Source organism: Chanos chanos, chromosome 1 (genome assembly GCF_902362185.1).
Source record: "Chanos chanos chromosome 1, fChaCha1.1, whole genome shotgun sequence".
NCBI classification, from domain to species: domain Eukaryota; kingdom Metazoa; phylum Chordata; class Actinopteri; order Gonorynchiformes; family Chanidae; genus Chanos; species Chanos chanos.
The window spans coordinates 58,700,235-58,720,404 of record NC_044495.1 but is presented as its reverse complement, the minus strand read 5'-3'; the positions used below and the strand labels follow the sequence as shown (position 1 = coordinate 58,720,404).

The 20,170-nt window shown below is 45.7% G+C and overlaps 1 protein-coding gene and 1 non-coding gene across 2 annotated transcripts in view; one reads left to right on the top strand and one right to left on the bottom strand.

Moving 5' to 3' along the window:
• The window catches only part of rasgef1ba (RasGEF domain family, member 1Ba), a 24,137-nt gene extending 14,451 nt beyond the window's left edge, over nucleotides 1–9,686 (bottom strand). Inside the window, exons 1-4 of the mRNA XM_030771147.1 lie at nucleotides 9,485–9,686; nucleotides 4,620–4,802; nucleotides 4,089–4,211; nucleotides 3,605–3,742 (exon numbers count right to left, since the gene is read on the bottom strand). Coding sequence (XP_030627007.1) covers nucleotides 3,605–3,742; nucleotides 4,089–4,211; nucleotides 4,620–4,796 — 438 coding nt within the window. The 5' untranslated portion in view covers nucleotides 4,797–4,802; nucleotides 9,485–9,686. The remainder of the gene's footprint in view (nucleotides 1–3,604; nucleotides 3,743–4,088; nucleotides 4,212–4,619; nucleotides 4,803–9,484) is intronic.
• A 10,107-nt stretch (nucleotides 9,687–19,793) lies between these two features.
• trnac-gca (transfer RNA cysteine (anticodon GCA)) lies at nucleotides 19,794–19,865 on the top strand. The gene has a single exon. It is a non-coding gene; the product is annotated as a tRNA-Cys (tRNA).
• The last annotated feature ends 305 nt before the right edge of the window (nucleotides 19,866–20,170 follow it).

Genomic DNA, 20,170 nt, shown 5'->3' with positions numbered 1-20,170 from the left:
TGATGGATGTGAGACCGGCAGAGACAGCGTCCGTCACGTCTGCCCTTTCAATACCCTCCAACACAGGGGTGAAAGCACACCCATGAGGCACGTGGGTAATTGAAAAAGAAGGCTGTAAATCTTTCCGATAGATGGGGGTTTACTGGGGGGGGCGGGGGGGGGGGGGGGGGTCAGAGCAGTTTGAGCTTTGTCTGTGTATCTGATTCCTTGTAATGGAATCCTTTCACCCACAAGGTAAAGATGGACCTTTTCAAAGTCCAAAATACACAAGTTCTGCTGGCCTACACTGTTCAAATGTTGTCTTTTTTTTCCAAAGTCCAACAGGTCCAACACAATCGGTGCAACACCAAAAAAAAAAAAAAAAAACACAGGGAGAACACACTTTTCACGTTTGGCCTCAAAATTTGTTCAGCTGAAAGGTTTCAAATGAGGCACAGCAGAGATCCCTTTGAAACCTTGCAAACGTAGTATTTGATGGAGGTCCTCCATCTGTGTTTGTGTTCGTTTGTAGATCACTTCTCTTATGTCAGAATTAACATCTTCGCATCACTTTTAAAGGGATCACAGGGAACTGACACTGGATGCCTCTTCCAGCTCCGCCATATGGCCGGGCTTCTGTCGCCCACCCGCAAAAAAAACAAAAAAAAAACAGCGAGGATGTGGCGTCTATTTTTAGGAACAATTCACGAAGCTGACTGGCTGACATTTCGGAACAGCGGGGGGTCCCTGTTTGTTACGGCCAAAAGAAAGCCCGCTTCTGTGCTCTCTCTCCGTGCTCTAACCCTGGCATCGACAGACACGACAGCCGGTTCAGTGGCACACCCTTTGGATTCAGAGCTTAGTTTACATTCTCTGCCACCCCCCCCCACCCCCCACAATTGCTCTCCCCTCCCACGGTTCCTTCCTCTTTGGCTTTGTGACGTCACAAAGCCGCGAGGCGTACGTTCTAGAACGCTCTGGAGGGAAAACAACGGCGGCTCGACATCAGATCCTGATTCTGACATTCTAGAACGTTCTGGAGTCAAAGTCATAAATGCCAAAAAAAAAAAAAAACGCTCAAAAGAGCAGATTAAAAGATCCAGGCTGGCATCGAGTCCTCATGCCGAGGAACACGTTCCAGAAGATTCTGGTGTAAACACGAGTCGCCACGAAAAGACGAGCGAAAGCGCAGCGTCCTGACCGCGCGTGCCTGGATCAGAGAGCAGGGTTAGCTCGGTCTTCCCTATATAGACGACCACAATCATAATGATAGTCTGAGAGAAGGAGGGGCACGAAGACCAAACTGAGGTCTGGAGGCAGATGTTAAAAGAGCATCTATTCCAGGCACATCGTGTCCCCAAGCCAAATGTTGTGGCGGTACAGCTTTCCAGAAAGAGGCGGTCCCCGCAAAACTCCCCGTCTGACGACCTCCGGGCCACGTCCAAGTGTCCGTCAACAACGGTCAGCGGGAGTACAATTAAGGTCAACGCACAGTGTGCTGCAAGACAGTGGCCCCCTTTCTTCTGGGTTCCTAGCACTGGAGAGTACATTAGAAAAAGTCTCATTCACCTCAAGCACTTTCACGCTGAGATGTAAATACTGGCATTGTTGACTATGTGGGTCTTCCTTTCTCCGAGTTCCTCTACTGTAGTGAAGGAACCAGTTGAGCGGTTGAGGAGCTAACTGAATGACCTCCATTCACTTCACGGTACATTTAGTCCAGGCAGAGAGCATAGACTGCAGCACCGCATGACACAAACATCACACTTCATCCAAAAGCGTGAAAGAGAGCTGACAGACAACGTGATGTCTGTGCTCCGGCAGATGCGATACACATCTATTTGACAGTCACAATTAAAGATAACGCGCAACAGGCAGTTATCTTCACTGAGGCGTCGTGCGTGAACAACGCTGCGTCGAACGCGTTTAATTTGTTTTGGGAGGGACGACGCATAGCGATACTGCACGCATACTTGTTTACAAATCATCAAACCAGATCGGGTCACATGACTGTGTTCACACACACAGACATTTGAGAAGGTGCAAAAGACACTGAAAGACCTTTGGCTCTGGTCACATAGCGAGAGCATAAGTGCATCTGCATATGTGTGAGCGTATGTGTGCGTGCGTGTGTATGTGTGTGTGTGTGAGAGTTCTCCCTTGCTAACATCTCTTGATTAAGCAGATTGCTCGTAACCGTGTCGCTGGTCTCCGAGCTCAGATGGGACCATGTGTTCATTGATCCTCCGGCCTGAACTAACCAGATCAATAGGCCTTTATGTATGAGATGAGTCACGCAAGAAAAGGGACGACTTCTTTTTTTTTTCTTTTGGGGGGTGGGCGGTGCATGCTAGGGCGATGGATGAGGTGACGGATGTATGTCCTCCGTCAACAGCTGTCAGCCCAGACTAGCCCCCTGCTGTCCGTCGTTACGCTGCCCCCGAAACGAGCCCCGCCCAAAGAAAAGAGCAGAGAGGGCGTCCACAAACCTCCGTTTCGTTCAGTTCTCTTTACACTAGCGAAATCAAGTGTTCTCAGAATGATCAGGGGAAAAAAAAAAACTCAGAACATTGGAAGCACACGCATCTCGACCCCATTTTCACGTGAGACGGATTGTCCGCGGGGAGGTCAAGGGACGTCATAAAGCCAAGGGGGGGGGGGGGTGAAGACGCGATAAAGCCCAAAAAATAAAACCCAATCACTTAAGGAAATGAAAGAGCACCACCGTTCACGCTTTAGGATACGACCGGGGGCGGTTAACGTCTTTTAAAACGTTCAAACCAATCACGAGGATGGCAGGAAAAATCAGAAACGACGATACGTCTTGACCTCCCTCCCCCCTGCTGTAGGAACGAAAGAGAAAACAAGCCTGTGAGGGAAACACAGCTGAGTTTCCCCCCGGTGTCAACGGAGTCACCGCTAATGGAGCTATTTAAATTCAGGGAGAGAGGAAAGGTTTCAGAGAGCAGACAAAAGCTGCCAGGCTACGTAACAATGGGACTCCCAGTCGAGACTTTCGCAAACTGTTCTGTTTCCCCCCTCCCCCTCCCAGAAAAAAAAAAAAACGAAAAAAGAAAAAAGACGGGAACAACTCCCCCCCCCCCTACGTGCTGAGTTCAACACCTAAACCAGATGAATGATTTAAAAAGGTACCTTAAAGGTTCAGTAAACAAGCGCGAGCTGACGTTTCTGCAGTGAGTAACCGCTGAGAGCGGAACAAAGCAGCGACGACGGTTCTAACTCACGGGTTTGTGCCGGGTGAGAACGACTACGAACGTGGTAGGTTTGATTTTGAAGAAAAAAAAACAAAAAAAAAAAACCCCAAAACGCTAGAGAACTAGGTTTGCCCAAAAAAACGGAGAACAGACGAGCCGTAACGCCACATCTGAGAGGTGCACGCGCAATCGTTTTTCCTCTTTTCGCTTTGTTTTTGACACGCTCACCAGGGCATTTTCAAAGAGAGCAAACAAACAAACAACAACAACAACAACAACAACAAAAAAAAAGAACCTTCGAAATCTTTTGAGGAAGTTTCATTTCCCCCTTGCTTACCCCCTTAAAAAAGAGGAAATGGATGTTTATGCTTCTAAGACGTTCTCAGAGCATTCTCTGGAGAAGATCTTACCTCGTCGCCGGTGGTCAGCCGCCGCGTCAGGTCTTTGAGGCTTCTCATCATCCTCTCGTCTCTGAAGTCGTAGGGGAACGTCTCCGTCCACTCCGTCAGCAGCTGCAGGATCTTCGGCGCGATTTTCCTGATTCTCCCCTGGGAATGAGCGATTTGCGATATTCACTGAGCGCCTAATTCAATCAAACCACCATAAAATACCCCTCCTTCCCACCCCCAAAAAAGGAAACCGCCGTAGTGACGACAGGATACTCAGCTAATCCTCATTGCATTAACCGCTGAGTCAGCACACTTTTTCACCCAGGCTCTACGTTTTCGGGCCTCTTTATCAGCAATGAATATCTTATTGACAAGTTTTTGACTGACACCAGGCACCATGGACTACATTACCCATAACCCCCCCCCCCCCCACCCATTGTGTTAAATGTAGAGCAGAGGTTGGGCTCAGCTTTAAAAGTAAGTTAATCTGAGGCTGAATCCGTACCTTGTCTGCCTGCGGGTCACTGAGTTTCTGATGTTCCACACACAGGTGACAGACTTTGGACATAAGCTCGTAAGGATGGATAAAGAGCCGGGAACTGAGCAGGAACGTGAAGATGTAAGTCCTCTGCAGGAGACGGCAAAAGGAAAAACCCGATTCATTACAGATCCACAATTTAGAATAATGCCAACATCTGTTCTTTTGCCTCTGAGATGTCTGAAACATATTAGTCTATCTTTTTTTTTTTTTTTTTAATTTTACACCGTGACCTTCATTTTTGTGATGTGTTCTTCGAATAGTCTATGTAAGTTCATCAGAATAAATCTTATACTATTCCTTCTTGAATGCACCTTTGAGAACCTGGGACTGCAAAAGTTTGTAAAAAATAAGCGTCAAATAACCAAACACATCTCTTATCTGAGACCAAAAAATAAAAAGCGTACGAGTCCCTGTTTTCATTTCATGTGGTGGATGAAAAAAACGGGGGGGGAAAAAAGTGGAGGAAGAGGAAGAGAGATAGAGAGAAATACTCACGTCAGGATAGTAGGTCACAGTGGGGACCAAATGCTGGATCAGGGCTTCCAGAGATCCTGACACCAGATTGTTTTCGTGGTAATACAGACCCCCGTAGTCCTCCTCTTTCGCCTGGTACAGGTTCTTGTTGTAGCTGCTGGACCCAAACGTCCCCGTGAAAGGCGGCGTTTGAGGCATTTTGTCCTGTCGGGAGAGTTTTCGAAAAGGAGCGGGTTCATTCTCGGCAGTTCGGGAGAGAACAACAAAGTGTGAGGCGTACATCACGTGACCAGAAAACCGCAGCGACACCGCAACACACGGACTGGTGCGCGCAGATGGCGGTTGACCACAGTGTTTTCACGGGAACTTATGCAGGAAATTACTCTTCTTTGCACGGGCGACCCAAGAGTGTAAAGGCTTTGGTGCTAATCTCAACGCACAAACACCTTGTCTGATTGAGCCATGTCAACTCATTTCATCTAATCTCTGTTCTGTGGCGATGTCATTCAAGAGGGCAGCAAACAGAAGTTCACACACACACAGACACATACACACAAACACACACGCACACATACACACTCATACACACTCACACAAACACACTTTCTGATCCACAGTGCACAGGGATGCTCTGCTAGCACGTCCCCACAGTCTGTGGCTTAAGAACAAAATAATCTTCCTCAAGCACTTAACTCACGCGGACACAAAATACAGAGAAATCATTTAAAACAGGAGCGGTCAAACGGCCACGCCGACCTTTAAAAACAAACCGCTCCTGAAAGGGACGATTCTTATTCTGCCAGGGAAAAAAAAAGAAAAAGAAAGGAGAAAACAAACGTGCGTGCTCACATCCTGTGTGAGAGTCTGTAAGTCAGAGCTAGCCTGAGGCGTGTGAAGAGAGAGAGAGAAAAAAAAAAAAAAACACAAGTCGTAGCGACGGTGGTGATGCACTTTTCTGGAGCATTCAGTATCAGCAAGCACTGCCTAACCCATCTGCCTTTATCATACCTCAAGGCAACCACACATACACAGAGAGACAGTGTGTAATCCAATGTCAGGGGGTACAGCAACCAACATTCTAAGAACCTCAGCGAAACTAACACCATGCCTCGGGAGCCAATGGGATGCGAGTTCTTTTCGCCTCCTTTGTGACATCACGCACTGCCTCCTACATGCATACTTATCTGCCCCGCTGCCAGGAAAACCACCTGACTGCACGCCAGCTGGGTCTCACAGGCCACCTCATGGTTTCTGGAACTCTCTGCATGTGCACGGATTCCAGGAGATGCCGCGAGCCCCCTCCCCCCTGGGACACGGGCCCTGAATAGAGGCATTCAGAGTCCCGGGCACGGGGCGCGGGACGAGTGACCCCAAAACAATGGGCAGCTCCACGAACGCCTGTCTATTCACCGCCACGTTTACCGCAGGCGTTTAAGTGCCAGGGTCGAACAGGGTTGGGGGGGGGGGGGGGGGGTGTGGTGGTTGTTTTTGACAAGGGACTATAATACGCAAGTTTACCCCCCCCCCACCCCAAACTATACACACACACACACACGCACGCACATGTTTTCCCCTCATATAGTTACAGATATTAGCATCAGAAAGGGATGCTCAGAAGTCAGAGAGACGCCCCGTGCATCTGTTGCAGCATGTGTTTCACTGATTCCGCATGTCAATGAGTTCACGAGAGAGAGAGAGAAAGAGAGAGAGAGAGAGGGTGGAATTTCTAAAAAAGAAAAAAAAAAGCCAAAAAGTGTGTGGGAGTTCTCTTTGATTCCCCCCACCCCCCCCCCCCCCCCCCACCCCCACACACCAAAAAAAAAAAACGTAACACTGAAGAGCACGTATCAGATGATAGGTTTTAAAAAGCTCTCATCATAAATTACTTTTATGTCCTCCTTTTCTATCACAAAAATAAAAAAAAAAACAGCCCCTTTCTTGAAATCCTGCTTACGTGTGTGGCTCTAAACTGAGAGCACCCTCGCTCTGAAGGGTGAGCAGTTGTTTTGATGGCAGGGAGGCGAGCTTGCTGTCGTTCTGATGGCGGTCATTTTGATGGCAGAGTTCGAGAAATTCAGTGCCCTTCTTGCTGATTCAGGGCTCTGTCTCTGGCTCTGCCGTTTACTTCTGACCCCGGCTGAGACGGCAAATCTGGATCTCTTATACGCCTGTCTGAATACCGCTGTGCTATTCACACACACACACACACACACACACTTGTCTGAGGAGGGCACTGGGCTGGCTCTCAGGACATAATGCGAATGCCACTCTTCACTAGCCACCCCTGTCAAAGTCTTTTATTTGTGTCTGCCTGAGATGCCATGTGCAGCACAAGCTAATCCTATAAAAATTTTAAAAAACCCAATGCCTTACAACCAAGGCCATCTGAATGTTTTGCTTTTGGGGACCAGGTGTCTGGTAAATGGACGACGTATTGATTCATCTGCCAAACAAAGATGAACATTATCGTTCTGTCGTCCGCTGCGACCTCCACACAAGACGGCGTAAGAAAATAAAAACGAGAGAGAAAGGGGAAAAAAAAATGCAGGTTGACTATTCTGGTCACAGCTAAAATTATACCTTCAGCGCACTGTGTGTCAAATAAATTTAACTTAAGTGACTAAATAAAGACAGTTTGTTTGTATTAATAGATCTAAAGTCAATGTCACATGTTGGTTTCTCTGGTGACTATGTGGTCACGGTGTCTTGCTTTACATGCACGCACTCACACAGGCACGAACGCGCACACACACACACACACACACACACACACACACATAACACGCTGATGGGAATTGGCTGGTGGGATTGAGGCAATTTGCGAATTTGTTAATTCACACGCTGCCAACCAAGCACCTTGGTATGTTTTTTTTTTTGTTTCGGTTTTTTTTTTTCATAATGGAAAAAGACCTCATTTCCTTGTGCTCTCTCATATGGTGCAGTGTGTTTGCTTCCAATTCTGATTTCATCACAATAGGTGTGTGTGTGTGTGTTGCTGACAGGAACACCTCTGGCTTCAGAGGTGTTGCGTCACCGTCATTCAGGCAAAAGGTTAAAACAGGTCAGCGATCTGTGAAAATCAAGGCTCAAGAACAAACACGGTCCTATCACGACCATGGGGTGCCAATGACCAGCCCATGGGTTCAATCAGTGTGTGTGTGTCCCACATTAGACCCGCATCAGAGAGCAAACTATAATTCCCACATTTTTCAGGGAGTGGTGCAAAGCTGCTGCCTTCAGCTATCTAGGGACAGAACTAAACAAACAGAACTCTCCCTTAATTTAAACATGTGTTAAAGTCATGAGAGGGGGAGAATCTTAGATCTTAGATCACGTCATAAACCAGTAAGACCCGGTCACGTTTACATGACACCAGCTTTCCTGGTTCTGTATGTAGTTAGTTTGTCAACATCAACACACCTCCCTCAGCAAAACATGAATGTCAACCCTGTGTCACAGGGTGGATTAAATACACATGACAGCACCGAGTAAATACTGGACAATGATGTTGGTCATAAGTTACGTGTAGGTTCTCTTGAAAACAAGTTTGTGGGAGTGAGTAGTCTAAAAGTGTCTGCCTGGAAGGGTGTGTGTGTATTTACGTACGTGTGTGTGTGTGTAACTCTTCCTTACTGAAATCACACAGGCCTTTGATGACATATGTCTAGAACCATGGGGTGCTGAAAAGTGTTCTGGTGAGAGTGACTGTGACTCAGACTAACAAAGAAAGCTAGCTCCCTGTGTAGCTTGTTGCACGACTGGTATTTCAAGCTGTAAACTCGACTAGATGAGAAGTTCTTTCAAATGACCACAGACCATGATCTCAGAACCGAACTTTTCAAAACAGTTTCTCAAAGACGCCTAAACTCACGGACACACACTCGCACGCATTTCAAAGAGACTTCTCCTAATACCTAATAAGTAGGTAGACTGTACCACTGCTAACGTGAGAGGACCACTGATTAGCCAAAGCCATCCTGGAACATCTTGTCAAAACAGGAATCCACTTAAGAAACAAAGAATCGGTAGTTAAAAATAGCCTTCGACACCACTCCAGCTCAGGCAAGAGACCCATTGTGGAACAAGAAATTGGAATTCCCTTCTTATCCAGCCAAGGAAAGCAAAAGGAGTATGCGACCCTCCCCCCTATCCCCAAACCAGTTCTGAATTGGCACCCCCAAGGGACTTTCATACGACAATCGTGTTAGCGCATAACTTAACAAGCCTCAACGATTCTGAAACTCATTCACAGCGATCTTACCCCATTAGTGTACGGACTTTGTGTTACGTTATGATTTCTGTCAAGACAAGCAACAGATCAGCGCTACTGATCTAAACTACCTGTTATGTTTAACAATGGATTTGTGTCAAGCCTGAATGAGCTATTGCTCTGAATGCAACATTCACTGATATAAGAAAATAGATGCTGACGAAAGAGTGACGAGTTTCAGCTAAATCACAGTGATATTTGCAGTTACAGCTGAGAGGGACAACGAGAAATATTTATGTATAGAAATTAATGAATGAAGATTTAACATCATGCATGAGACCAGCAAGTCAATTGTGTGGAGTAACTGGGGGTTCTCTGAACGCGCTGTAGGGAGCGATATGCCCCGCTCTCTGGAAACCACTGCGCTCGTTCGCTCTGTTATAATAGCATAATAGTTTCAAAATGTATCGGGTTTTTATTGGCAACATTGGTATTCTCGGTCTACAGTTGACGTAAAACAACGAAGATGAACAAACGTTTTTTAAAAAAGACTGATTTTGGCAATTTTAAGAGTGTAGTGGAATCCTCAATGAACCTCACGGAAAATGTAGTGAGGGCAAAGTGTTGCGTACACGGCACAAGACTATTTGTAATACGATTGCTTTTAGAACCTTACCTCAGAGAGATGTCTTCAAAGAACAGGAATACAAGAGGTTCGCTCAAAGTATGTAGGCACGAGCGACTTAAAAATTAAATCCTGTTGCACGATCTCTCAGGAGAAAAAAAAAGACTGATAAAAAATGTTTAGGCATACAAAACATTCGCCTTTGAAACGACGCGAGGCATGAGCGGGTGTTATATGTCCAGGTATGAAATTTCAGAACTGCTGCAAAGCTAAACATCCACAAGCATACCCTGCATAAACTGGTTATTCCGAGATAGAGAACAGTAGACCGCTCTCTAATAGCGAACACAAGCGTATGAAGCGTAGTGCGCGAGGAGCTCACTCATAGTGTTCTATGGCAGCGGCATCAGCCAATCACAGAGAAGCATGAACAGCACGAGACACTTGTTCCCTCTCTCCAGTCAGGGATTCAGCCTTCAACAGAATTCGGGATATAGGCTATTCACAAATATTCACGAATGATTGAATAAACAGAGAACAAAACACTACTACTTGTTTATTTAAACGAAACATTATTATTAAACGTTTCCGGTTTGATCTGATCAAATTCTCCTGCTCCTGCAACTGCTTTTGCTTTTCTTTGAGGTTTATACCTCCAAAAATTTGATCATGCAGCAGTTATTACCATGTTAATACACAAATGCGTGTGGCTCCACAGCCGAACGGTGACGTTCATCGAGTGTGAGATCATACAAGAACACATATTCTTTCCGTTAAGCAAACACTCCGCACATCAAAAACGAATTCCCCCCTCCAGCCGGATGACAGAATCAATCATTAACGTATTTAAATTGAATTGAAAAATAATATACCGGCACTTACACGCATATGTACAACCTACACGTGTGCTTTCTTACGTGTAATAACTCACCACTCTATTCCATGTTATGGGCTTTAATCTGTATTCTCTTCTCGGTCATTGTGCCAGAGTATATCAGGGGGCTGTTCTTGGTTACCAAGATTTGTTCTTGGTTAAGCAACACATATAAGCCTTTCCCTCGTTATTTTTCTTTTCTCAGCAAAAAAAAAAGAAGAAAAAAAAAGAAAAAAAAAAGAAAAACGTAGGAGATCCGGTCTACAGATGCCGTGAAACAGCAGAAACCCCCAGAGCATCAGAAAATACCACAGGCAGTTCACCGAGAGGTTTGACATCTCGGGTTGCACGGCGTCAGGTCAAAGGTCTTTACCTTCAGATCGTTCTCCTGCAGTAGGTGAGCTAACTGGGCCTCAAACCCAAAGGAAAAAAAAAATTTGTACTAGCAATTCAGTAGTTCCTCAGTAATCTTTGAACAAAGCTAAATGCTGAAACAGGGAGCAAATGCGTTACACGTAAAGGGGAAGCCTTTATCAGAACAAGAACCCCCCAAAAAATTGTGTTTCGGACTTGCAGCCGCGTCTCCCTCCCGCCGTTTTCAAAAGGAACGTCAGCGACACGTAACTTTTCACACCCGACGCGGGACCTGAATCATTTTCACAATTTGCATTATAAAAGATCTTGGAAAACTCAATAGTGATGACGAAAGCACAGCATGAATGGATTCTCACAGATCTGCCCCCCCCAGAGAAAACGCATTCCACAATAACAATTTCTACAAGCTGCCGCGGTTGACGCCTCCATACTGAGCTTAGTGTTATGTAAGTACTGTAGGAGCAGTCGTTCATTGTGCCAAAGGATGCGGAGGTGTAAAAGCAATAAGGCGGAGATAATCTCAGACAATGCCCTTTTACAGCTCGGGGGGTAACTCTGTCAGAAACGGAGTGACAAGACAATCATCTGAACATCTGTATAATTTCGCCGTTTCGTTGACCGGACAGAAATAAACAAGCTTTTTTGTTTGTTTGTTTGTTTGTTTGTTCTGGTTTCCCTTTTTATTTCATCCAACATTCATCGTCCTTTTCAAGTAACTTATGGTGACAGTGTGACAGATTTGTCATGTGGTGTTGTCACACCAAATGACGGGAGTAAAATTACACTTCAGCATTCCAACACTGGCGAAGAAAGCAGTGCCAAACTTTTCAGACAGAGATTACATACAGCGAGATAAGACCAATTTCTGTCGTCAGATTAAGGGTCAGCTGGGAGGGAACGACCGCCCCATGGGGTGTCTTCACAGATTTGAGTGTTGGGGTTTTTGCCAGAGACAAAAATAAAGAGAATGCCGTGTGAAAGCATTTAGCTTACACCGAGGTTCACTGTGTCAAAGGAGAGAATATGGAGTTTTCTTTATCTCATCAGGGTCTGGTTTCAGTTTAGGTATATTAATGTCTTCCATGCTTCAAGGTCATGAGTCAGACCTTTGCCCCCCCACCCCCCAAAAAAAACTCAGTCACACAATATATGCAACTCGTGAACTGATGCTGAATGCAGTGCTCCAACCAGTCACCAGATTGGCTATGTCTTTAATGCGCAGATCATCTGCTTCTGAAAATCCAGGTCAATGTGTACTACAGCGGGAGCAGAAATGTGTGTGTGTGTGTGTGTGTGATGTTGTCATGCCCCTTTTTCATGTTCTCTTATATTAAGACACAAGTTCCTTTCCAGATGCACCTGTGACTGACGCAGATGCTGTGTATTCTGTTCTCTCTCTCGCTCTCTGTTAAACTAAGTGCAAAGATGTTTCAGCTTTTAGCATTGATTGTGACAGAAACCCCATTTTTTGTGCTGTTAATTTAAAAAAACAGCCAAAGAAATGTGCCTGACATTATGCTATTCTTACAAACTAAACCGAAAATCTCTTCACCTCTCAGTAGCTTTTGTGACAGAGCAACATCTACAATGTGTGCGTGCATGTGCATGTGCATGTGCATGTGCATGTGCGTGTGCATGTGTGTGTGTGTGTGTGTGCGTGTGAGAGAAGGCTTTGTTTCCTGTACGCAAGAGAAAAAAAAAAACCTCACTGTACTCAACACTTTCCCTGGTTCTTGAGAGGCAATGCCCTGGGCCGTCTCTTAAACGGGCCAGATTACATAAGCGTATAATGTTTACATTGACAGGGCAAAATCAGGTCAGTGCAGTCTACTGACTTATTGCTCAGCGGCCGTTCATAAGCTCTCATTAAAAGTCACATGTCACATCATGCGGCTGTGTTCAGACGCTTTCTGGCGAGTCAAGCCGCGGTAGACCGAAGCTGATTCACCTCTCAAAAATAGATCCGCGCTTTCAAAGATAGATTTTTTTTTTTGTTTGTTTGTTATTGTCGCTTTTGTTTGCTTGTTTGTTTCATCAAGCGTTTGACTGATCAGTCATAGACGACGCAGCGTCTCGCTGCTCTCTCTTTCTGTTTCCTCACCGGTTGAGCAATTAACGGTTTTTCGGCGGCGACAGAAGCGCTGCTACTGCTGCCGCGGCTTGAGCAGCCTACTGTTCAAACAAAATAGCGGCCGCGTCGCGAAAGTAGCGCTAGGCAACATTCCTTTCAGTAAGTAAGTAAGCGTCTACGTGTTTGTGTAGGACGACATACTTTACCAAATAACCAATGGTCCATAAACACAAAGAAATGTGTTTAAGTCAGTCAGAATACACTACAAAGTTGTTTTTTTTTTCGTGGTTTTTTTTTTTTTTCCTCCCACACCACTTTTGGGGTTAACAAACATTTGTCGGAATGATGAGCACAGATAAGTATCTCAGTTGTAATTTGATGTCGTCTCTCACAGAGTGAGTCTTCCACACCCTTTACCCTCATCAGCCTCTGCTACACTCTGCACCATCCGTTTCTGTGGACGTCCCCAAAAACCATCTCCTCCTGACCGCTAAACTACCTATCTCACCATGGAAACCCCCCCCCCCCTCCCCCCAATGCAGACAATCTTGGCATCACCTCTGGTAAACTGATACAGACCACACAAGTGGCTACAACCAACCCATTCCACCCCCCCCCCCCAACCCAACCCAGCCCTCATTTCAGTCAATCACTGTCAAAGACAAGTCTACGATAAGAACCATATGTTTATGAGCCTGGCTTTGATTTAGGCTGGAATGTGCCCCATATGTGCGACTGTAACATCAATGGAGATATTTTTTTTTTCTTCTCTATAGCAACTATGGAGTCTGGTTCCGTGTGTACTTAAGGTTTTTGGGCTGATGCCTTCATGTCAATGCCTGTCAGAAGTAGTTCCCATCTTAGAGCCAGAAATCTAGGTCATCTCCTCCAGCGCGGTGCAACTGCTGAGATACAGTGGAACCTAGTTCTCTAAAATGAAATCTTCAGCAGAAGTAACTATTATTGGATATCCTGAACAGAATGAAAAAAAAAAAAGAAGAAAAAAAAAGGAGGGTAAAAAATTTTCACCCAAGTTTCAGTTAAAAATGCTTCCCTGGTCCAACAGCAGATTGACATTCAGAACCTGTCGCCAGCAGAACTTCATTAGCATATCTGATAGGGGCGCCTATTACCGCGGTGACTTTCCTCTCCCCGGTTTAGTATACATTTGATCCGGATAGCGCTGCCAGTTAATGAGGCATTAAGAGATCAGTAGATTGCGTGTGTCCCTCCGTCTCTCTCCCTTTCTCTCTCTCTCTCTCCCTTTCTCTAACTACATTAGGTGGTGTGGCATGATAAAACATGTCCTAAAAACGGTGAGATAAGATCAACAAACTCATTCAAGATGAAGAAAAAGGAACTGAGCTCATCCATCCTCTTCTCTCTAAGACAAAAGGATGAGACAGATATGAATTTTTAATTCAGAACTCCCTCTCTCTCTGTCTCTCTCTCTCCCTCCCTCTCTCCCCCGTCTCTTTCCCTCTCTCTCTCTCTGTCTCTCTCTCCCTCCCTCTCCCCCCCATCTCTTTCTGTCTCTTTCTCTCTGTCTCTCTCTCTCTCTGTCTCTCTCTCCCTTTCTCTCTCTCTCTCCCTTTCTCTCCCTGTCTCTCTCTCTCTCCCTCCCTCCCGCCCCTGTCTCTCTCTCTGTCTCCCTCTCTCTCTCTCTCTGTATGCCAACTGTAAGACTAGAGACACATCTTTGTTCTTTCTTTCTGCTGGTTCTGGACGTTTGCCTGAGCTGTGATTGTGAGGAAAACTATGTAAAGAAATACACTTGTGCCCAGATAGAAACTTGAAACTTGCCATGGCGGAGACACTGGCGGTTTGTTCAAAAACTTTCATGAAAACCATCATTGTCCACAAGGAATAATATTGGTGAAAGGGAACATGCATGTTTACACATAATTAACCCTTTGAGGAATATTATCACAAATATGTGATGAGCTCTGGCTGGTCCCTGGGGAGTATGATCACAAACATGTGATTGTAACATTAGAGAACAGAGAACTCCATATTATGATGCGACAATTACCCTAAGGGACTTTTCAGTTAACAAGTTCCAGAACATTAGTATGGAATTCTAGAAGGACAGGGGGGAAAAAAACTCACTCTCGAGGGCAAGGCATTGTTAAAGAAACTCACTCCTCAAAAGGTTCATTTACATATGTAAATGACCCCAGGACCACTTTTAACATTATACACTAAATGGAAAACAGGATAAACATTTATGTCTTTTTTTAACTGCACACTGATTTAGTCTGATCCTCAAGAGTTTAAAAACAGTAACCCTGACGCCCAGAAAGCACAGTGTCTAAGCTCAATGCATCTGAACAGTTTCATAAACCTCTAGTCTTGTGCCTCCCCAGTCTAATTTGATAATTTGCTAGTGATATTTTTGTTATTCAACCCAGCTCCCATATGGGTAGTCTAGTGAGAGCAAGGGATGGGTGTGTGTGTGTGTGTGTGTGTTTGGGGGGTGAGGGGGAGGGGGGGGGGGGCAGGAGTCAGCCAATCAGAAGGCTAGAAATGCAGTCTTCTGTCCATCTGTGCTGTGCTTGTCTAAAGCAGGGCAGCACTCAGTAAAACTGACAGTTTAATTACCTTTAATTGAAGGACAAGACTGAAGGCTTCAGTCTGGGGAAACCTGCTGACAAAAGAGAACGAAGAAAAGAAAAATAAGAAAAAGAGAGGGGGGGGGGGTGATACATCCGAGCATAAGACATCTGTCTGAGAAAGACACAGCGCAAAGACATATGTCTCCAGTCATTCAAAAGATAGATGGGGGGGGGGGGACAAAATCAAAATAATGTTGATCAATTAGAGGAAGGAGAAAAATAACAAACAACAAAAGCAAACAACAAACAAACAAAAAAAATCCCTAATGCATTTCAGAGGAAAAAATATCTCTGTGAGGTACCCCGGTTCGGTGAGGGGGAAAAAAAACGGACAAAATCGAGATTGTTCTCCAGTCAAGGTAAAAACGGGGGAAACTGTTGACCTGAAAGTGCTCTCTCTCTCTCTCTCTCTCTCTCTGATAAAGCGAAGAGATGAAATCTCCGAGCAGAGGCAGAGAAATCTCAGCAAGAGTCAGATCAGTGAACAAACTGGTTTCTGTGTGCCATTCTCCAGCGTCCTCGGGCAGGGCTGTGAGAAAATGTTTTTTAGAACAGTGCTCTGGGAAAGGGTGGGGGGGGGGGGGCTTTAATGACCCTGAGCAGCTGGAAAGCCAAGTGAGTGCGTTTGTGTGTGTGTGTGTGTGTGTGTATGTGTGTGTGTGTGTGTGTGCGCGCATGTGTGTGTGTGCGTGCGTGTGCATGTTTGTGTGTGTCAGTGTGTGTGCAAATAGAAAGCTATAGGAAATAGAGGAAACAAGGAGACAACACCCAGGCAAGCTCCTTGACTGCCCCCCACCCACCCACCTTTTCCCAGTTTATTTCCCTACCCCAACACCCCACCCCCTCACTCCCAAAACCCCCTCCTCTCCCTCTTTCCAGAAGTAAGTTTCCCACCCGCCCTGTCACAACAAACAAGGAGACCACCTGAGATACGGACATGCTTTTGTCAAGGGGATGGTGCACTTTCAAGAGTCTAATCTTAGCTGGTCAGGGGGGGCCAACATCACACACATTCCACAGGTCCCACGTCACTCAAGCAGGGGCTTGAATGCTCCCAGAATATATTTGCAGGTAATTGCCCATAGACCAGCAGCCTTCCAAGACTGTGGTCCTTTTGTGTGGGGAGAAATTACCTTGACATCCAGTGAAGCAGACTGCTTCTTTACCCTGATAAGGGAGGGCCCTACTCGCATGCTCCATGCTGCGGATTTCTTGTGTTGCACAACGGGTCAAAAAAATCTCAAACATGCCATTTTGTTCAGCTATGCAGAAACGGTGCCATTATGACATCACTGAAAGCGGTTCCGAGTTCCATTGTCATCCACTGAAGGTGAAAAAAAAAAAAAACATTCTAGAACGCTCAAGGGATATAATGGAACGCCTTTCGGTTGGAAATTTCACATCAACTGACATAGCGGGCAAGCAATTACAATTGATGTTCCAGGCAGTGTTGAGGGTGGTCTTACACACTCTACTTTCCCCAAGCGCACAGTCCAAAGGGTCTCTTTGTTGTCGCTCTGTCTGTGTGTATGTGACTGCATTTATTCAACCAATATAATCACCTTAGTCTTTATCACTTGATCAGCCAAGTGGGGAGGCTTTTTTTTTTCCTTTCGAGTCATTCTCATTTAAAAATCGTGAGAAGTTATGTCACACTTTGTGTGCAACGACTAATGTGACCTCTCTACACACACACACACACGCACTAATCTGCTCTGATTACATAAGGGTTGACTTCCTCCCTTCTCTGCCCACTGTCATAGCTCTCCAAGCAAATGACACAGCAAAAGCTCCCAGCTAGAGAGACTGAGAGAGACTGAGAGAGACAGAGAGACTGAGAGAGAGAGAGAGAGAGGGGGCGGGTTAGAAGGAGAGTGAAGATAACACAAGATGTCCACTGCTCTCCATCATTATATAATTTAAGACTTTACGTAACTGTAGGCAGTCATTCATCTGAACGAATTACCATAGCTAGTTTCTTTCTTTCTTTCTTTCTTTCTTTCTTTCTTTCTTTCTTTCTCTCTGTCTTTCTGTCTGTCTGGTGTTCTCTGTTTTCCAGTACACCGACAATCCGACAGACTGTTTGGCCCCCAAAGTCTCTGCGATGCCCCTGAGCAGAAACAATGTAGCCCAGATGGCATGGAAGTCCTGCCAAACGCCACACAAAGTGTGCCCAGATGGCACAGGCCTTGGCTTTATCTCCCACCGAAAGACAGAACGATGCACCCACACACTGCGTGTGCGTGTGTGTATGTGTGCGTGCGTGCGCCGTGTGCATGCGTGCGCCATGTGCGCGCGCATGTGCGTGCGTAGGCACCAAATCCACCGCCACCTCTACAGGTGGGATGCCTAAACGACCCAAAGCCCTGGCACCCTCCCCATGGCCTCGTTTCTGCGTTCATCTTCGGCGCTCTCATGACAGGGCGGGGAGAGAAAGACTGAAGAGACCGGCTAGAACCCTTTAACGGGAATAGAACGGGAAGTCTGGAAGACCAGACAATGCCTCTTCCGTACCGGCAGGCTGCTTTAAGTCCTGTTTGGGTTGGGGGGGGGGGGGGGTTTGTTTGTGTACTTAGGATGGAGTGGAGGGGCCAGCCCTGGACTCACTTCTATCTTTCACTCAAAAGCCACTGTAAACATGTGTTTTAAATTTGGGAACTCTAAAAATAACCACACACACACACACACACACACACACACACACGGCGAAAAAAAACAAAACAAAACTGATTGGCACGGTAGTAAACACAGCTGTCTGGCGTTTCGCATCTGTTCTCCTGCACAGAAGCCTGTGTGGCTCAAACGCTTTAACAGTGGGCTGACAACTCAAAGGACTTTAAGTGAACACACTCCGAAATGCACTGAGATTCCGAACTGATTCTTTCCCCACAGCCTAAAAGAGTCATCAACGGTCATGCACACAGCACAGTGTGTGATTCATTAACAAGGTTACATAACAGCAGGAAGTCAGTATATATTACGTATAGAATATATATATATATATATATATATATATATATATATATATATATATTTATGGAAGCAGAAGATTTTTCCTGTTATGAATATGGCCCAGTGAAAGCATGCTCTATAGACACGGGAGGTATTGTGTGTTGAAACTGACGGTGTGTTTTTCTGAAATCCAAGTCCAAAGAAAATGTTGAACATACCAAAGTCAGGGTTTGACCCCATGACACAGTTGAATATTCACTCCTAGCAGTCAAAAGTGTATGTGCGGATATTATGGTTTTAAGGAGGCTGTCGGATTATGGTGCCTAATAGGATTCATACGGAAATACTGGATCTTTTTCTTTTTTTCCTAACTCGGTCAGAGTCAGGAGTAAAACTTAAAAGTACGATTCTTCCCTCGGAATATTATTTTTGTAAATATTTTCAGAAGCTGAGGCAGTAAGGTTTTAATGGGAATTTAATGGATTCTTGCACTTCAAAAGGAAGCTGATATCTGAAAGAACAGAGAGCGTGTGTGTGTGTAATGGGGGATGTCTTTCTCTGCATCCGTGCTTGTGTTAATTTGTGTGAGTATGCGAGTTTGTGTGTGCTCGCATGCATGGGAATTTTTTGCTTTGGTGTTTGCAGAAAAAGAACTGCAGATGTGCTTTCATGGAATACTTAATGGGCCTCTGTATGTGTGTGTGTGTGTGCTCTTGTGTATGTGTGCGTGTGGATGTGTGTGTGTAAGCACATGCCTGAGAGTATGTGTGTGTGCACGTGTGTTTGTATGTGCATGCGTATGTGTATGTGCATGCCTGAGTTAGTGTGTGTGTGTGTGTGTGTGTGCGTGCGTGTGTGTATATGCATGTTTGAGTGTGTGTGTGTGTGTGTGCGCACACGCGCGCATGTGTGTGTATATGCATGCCTGAGTGTGTGCGTTTGTGTGTGTTTGTCTGTGTGTGTGTGTGTGTGTGTGTGTGCGCCTGTGGACTGAGGAGGACACTGACTCAGAGCATGGCATGTCCAGAACAGAGCTGACTCCTCTGATTCCTAACACATCTCCCCCCCTGTGCTGACAATCTCCTCGCACTTTGTCATGCGAGGGGAGGCCTACAGAGGAGTCCTAGAAACGCACATCAAACACGTCTCAGTCACGTTCCTCCGCCTGCCCTCCGTGGCCTCAGAGCACATAAAACATACAGAGCAGAATTTAGACAGCAAGGTCATCAAACTCATTAATATTTCCTAAATGTTCTGCCGTTAAAATGCCTGCCTCACTGTCCACGGGGACGGTATAGCTCAGAGCATTTCACTACAGATCAAGGGTTCGACTACAGACTCAGAACCAGCCAGGTATGTGTTGCTTTCCAATCAGATGGTCAGAAATAGCACGTAGCTTTTTTCTGACAGTTATGACAGATTCTCAAACCACCAGCACAGATAACAGTAATGCACGCTCCAGCATGAAGTACAGGGGGTATAGCTCAGTGGTAGAGCATTTGACTGCAGATCAAGAGGTCCCAGGTTCAAATCCTGGTGCCCCCTGGATTTTTTTTTTCCAGACATATTTATGGATTGTCATTAACCAGAAAAAAAGGACAAGATGTCAGAAGACCTCTCACTAGGTTAAGCCGTGGCTGTGCTGTGGTTCCTGAGGAGTATTGAAATGACTGTGAAGTGGAGAAGGTGCCCAGCATGGAGATAATCCTCTTAAGCTAAACCCCCCCCCCCCCCCCTCCCCACCTCCCCTCCCCGTCTGAGACCGCTCACCGTTTCGGAGACAGACTCTACTCCATACTTTTACTGAAAGCCAAAGGCGCTTCTCCCTGTAACCCCATCCGACCTTTTCC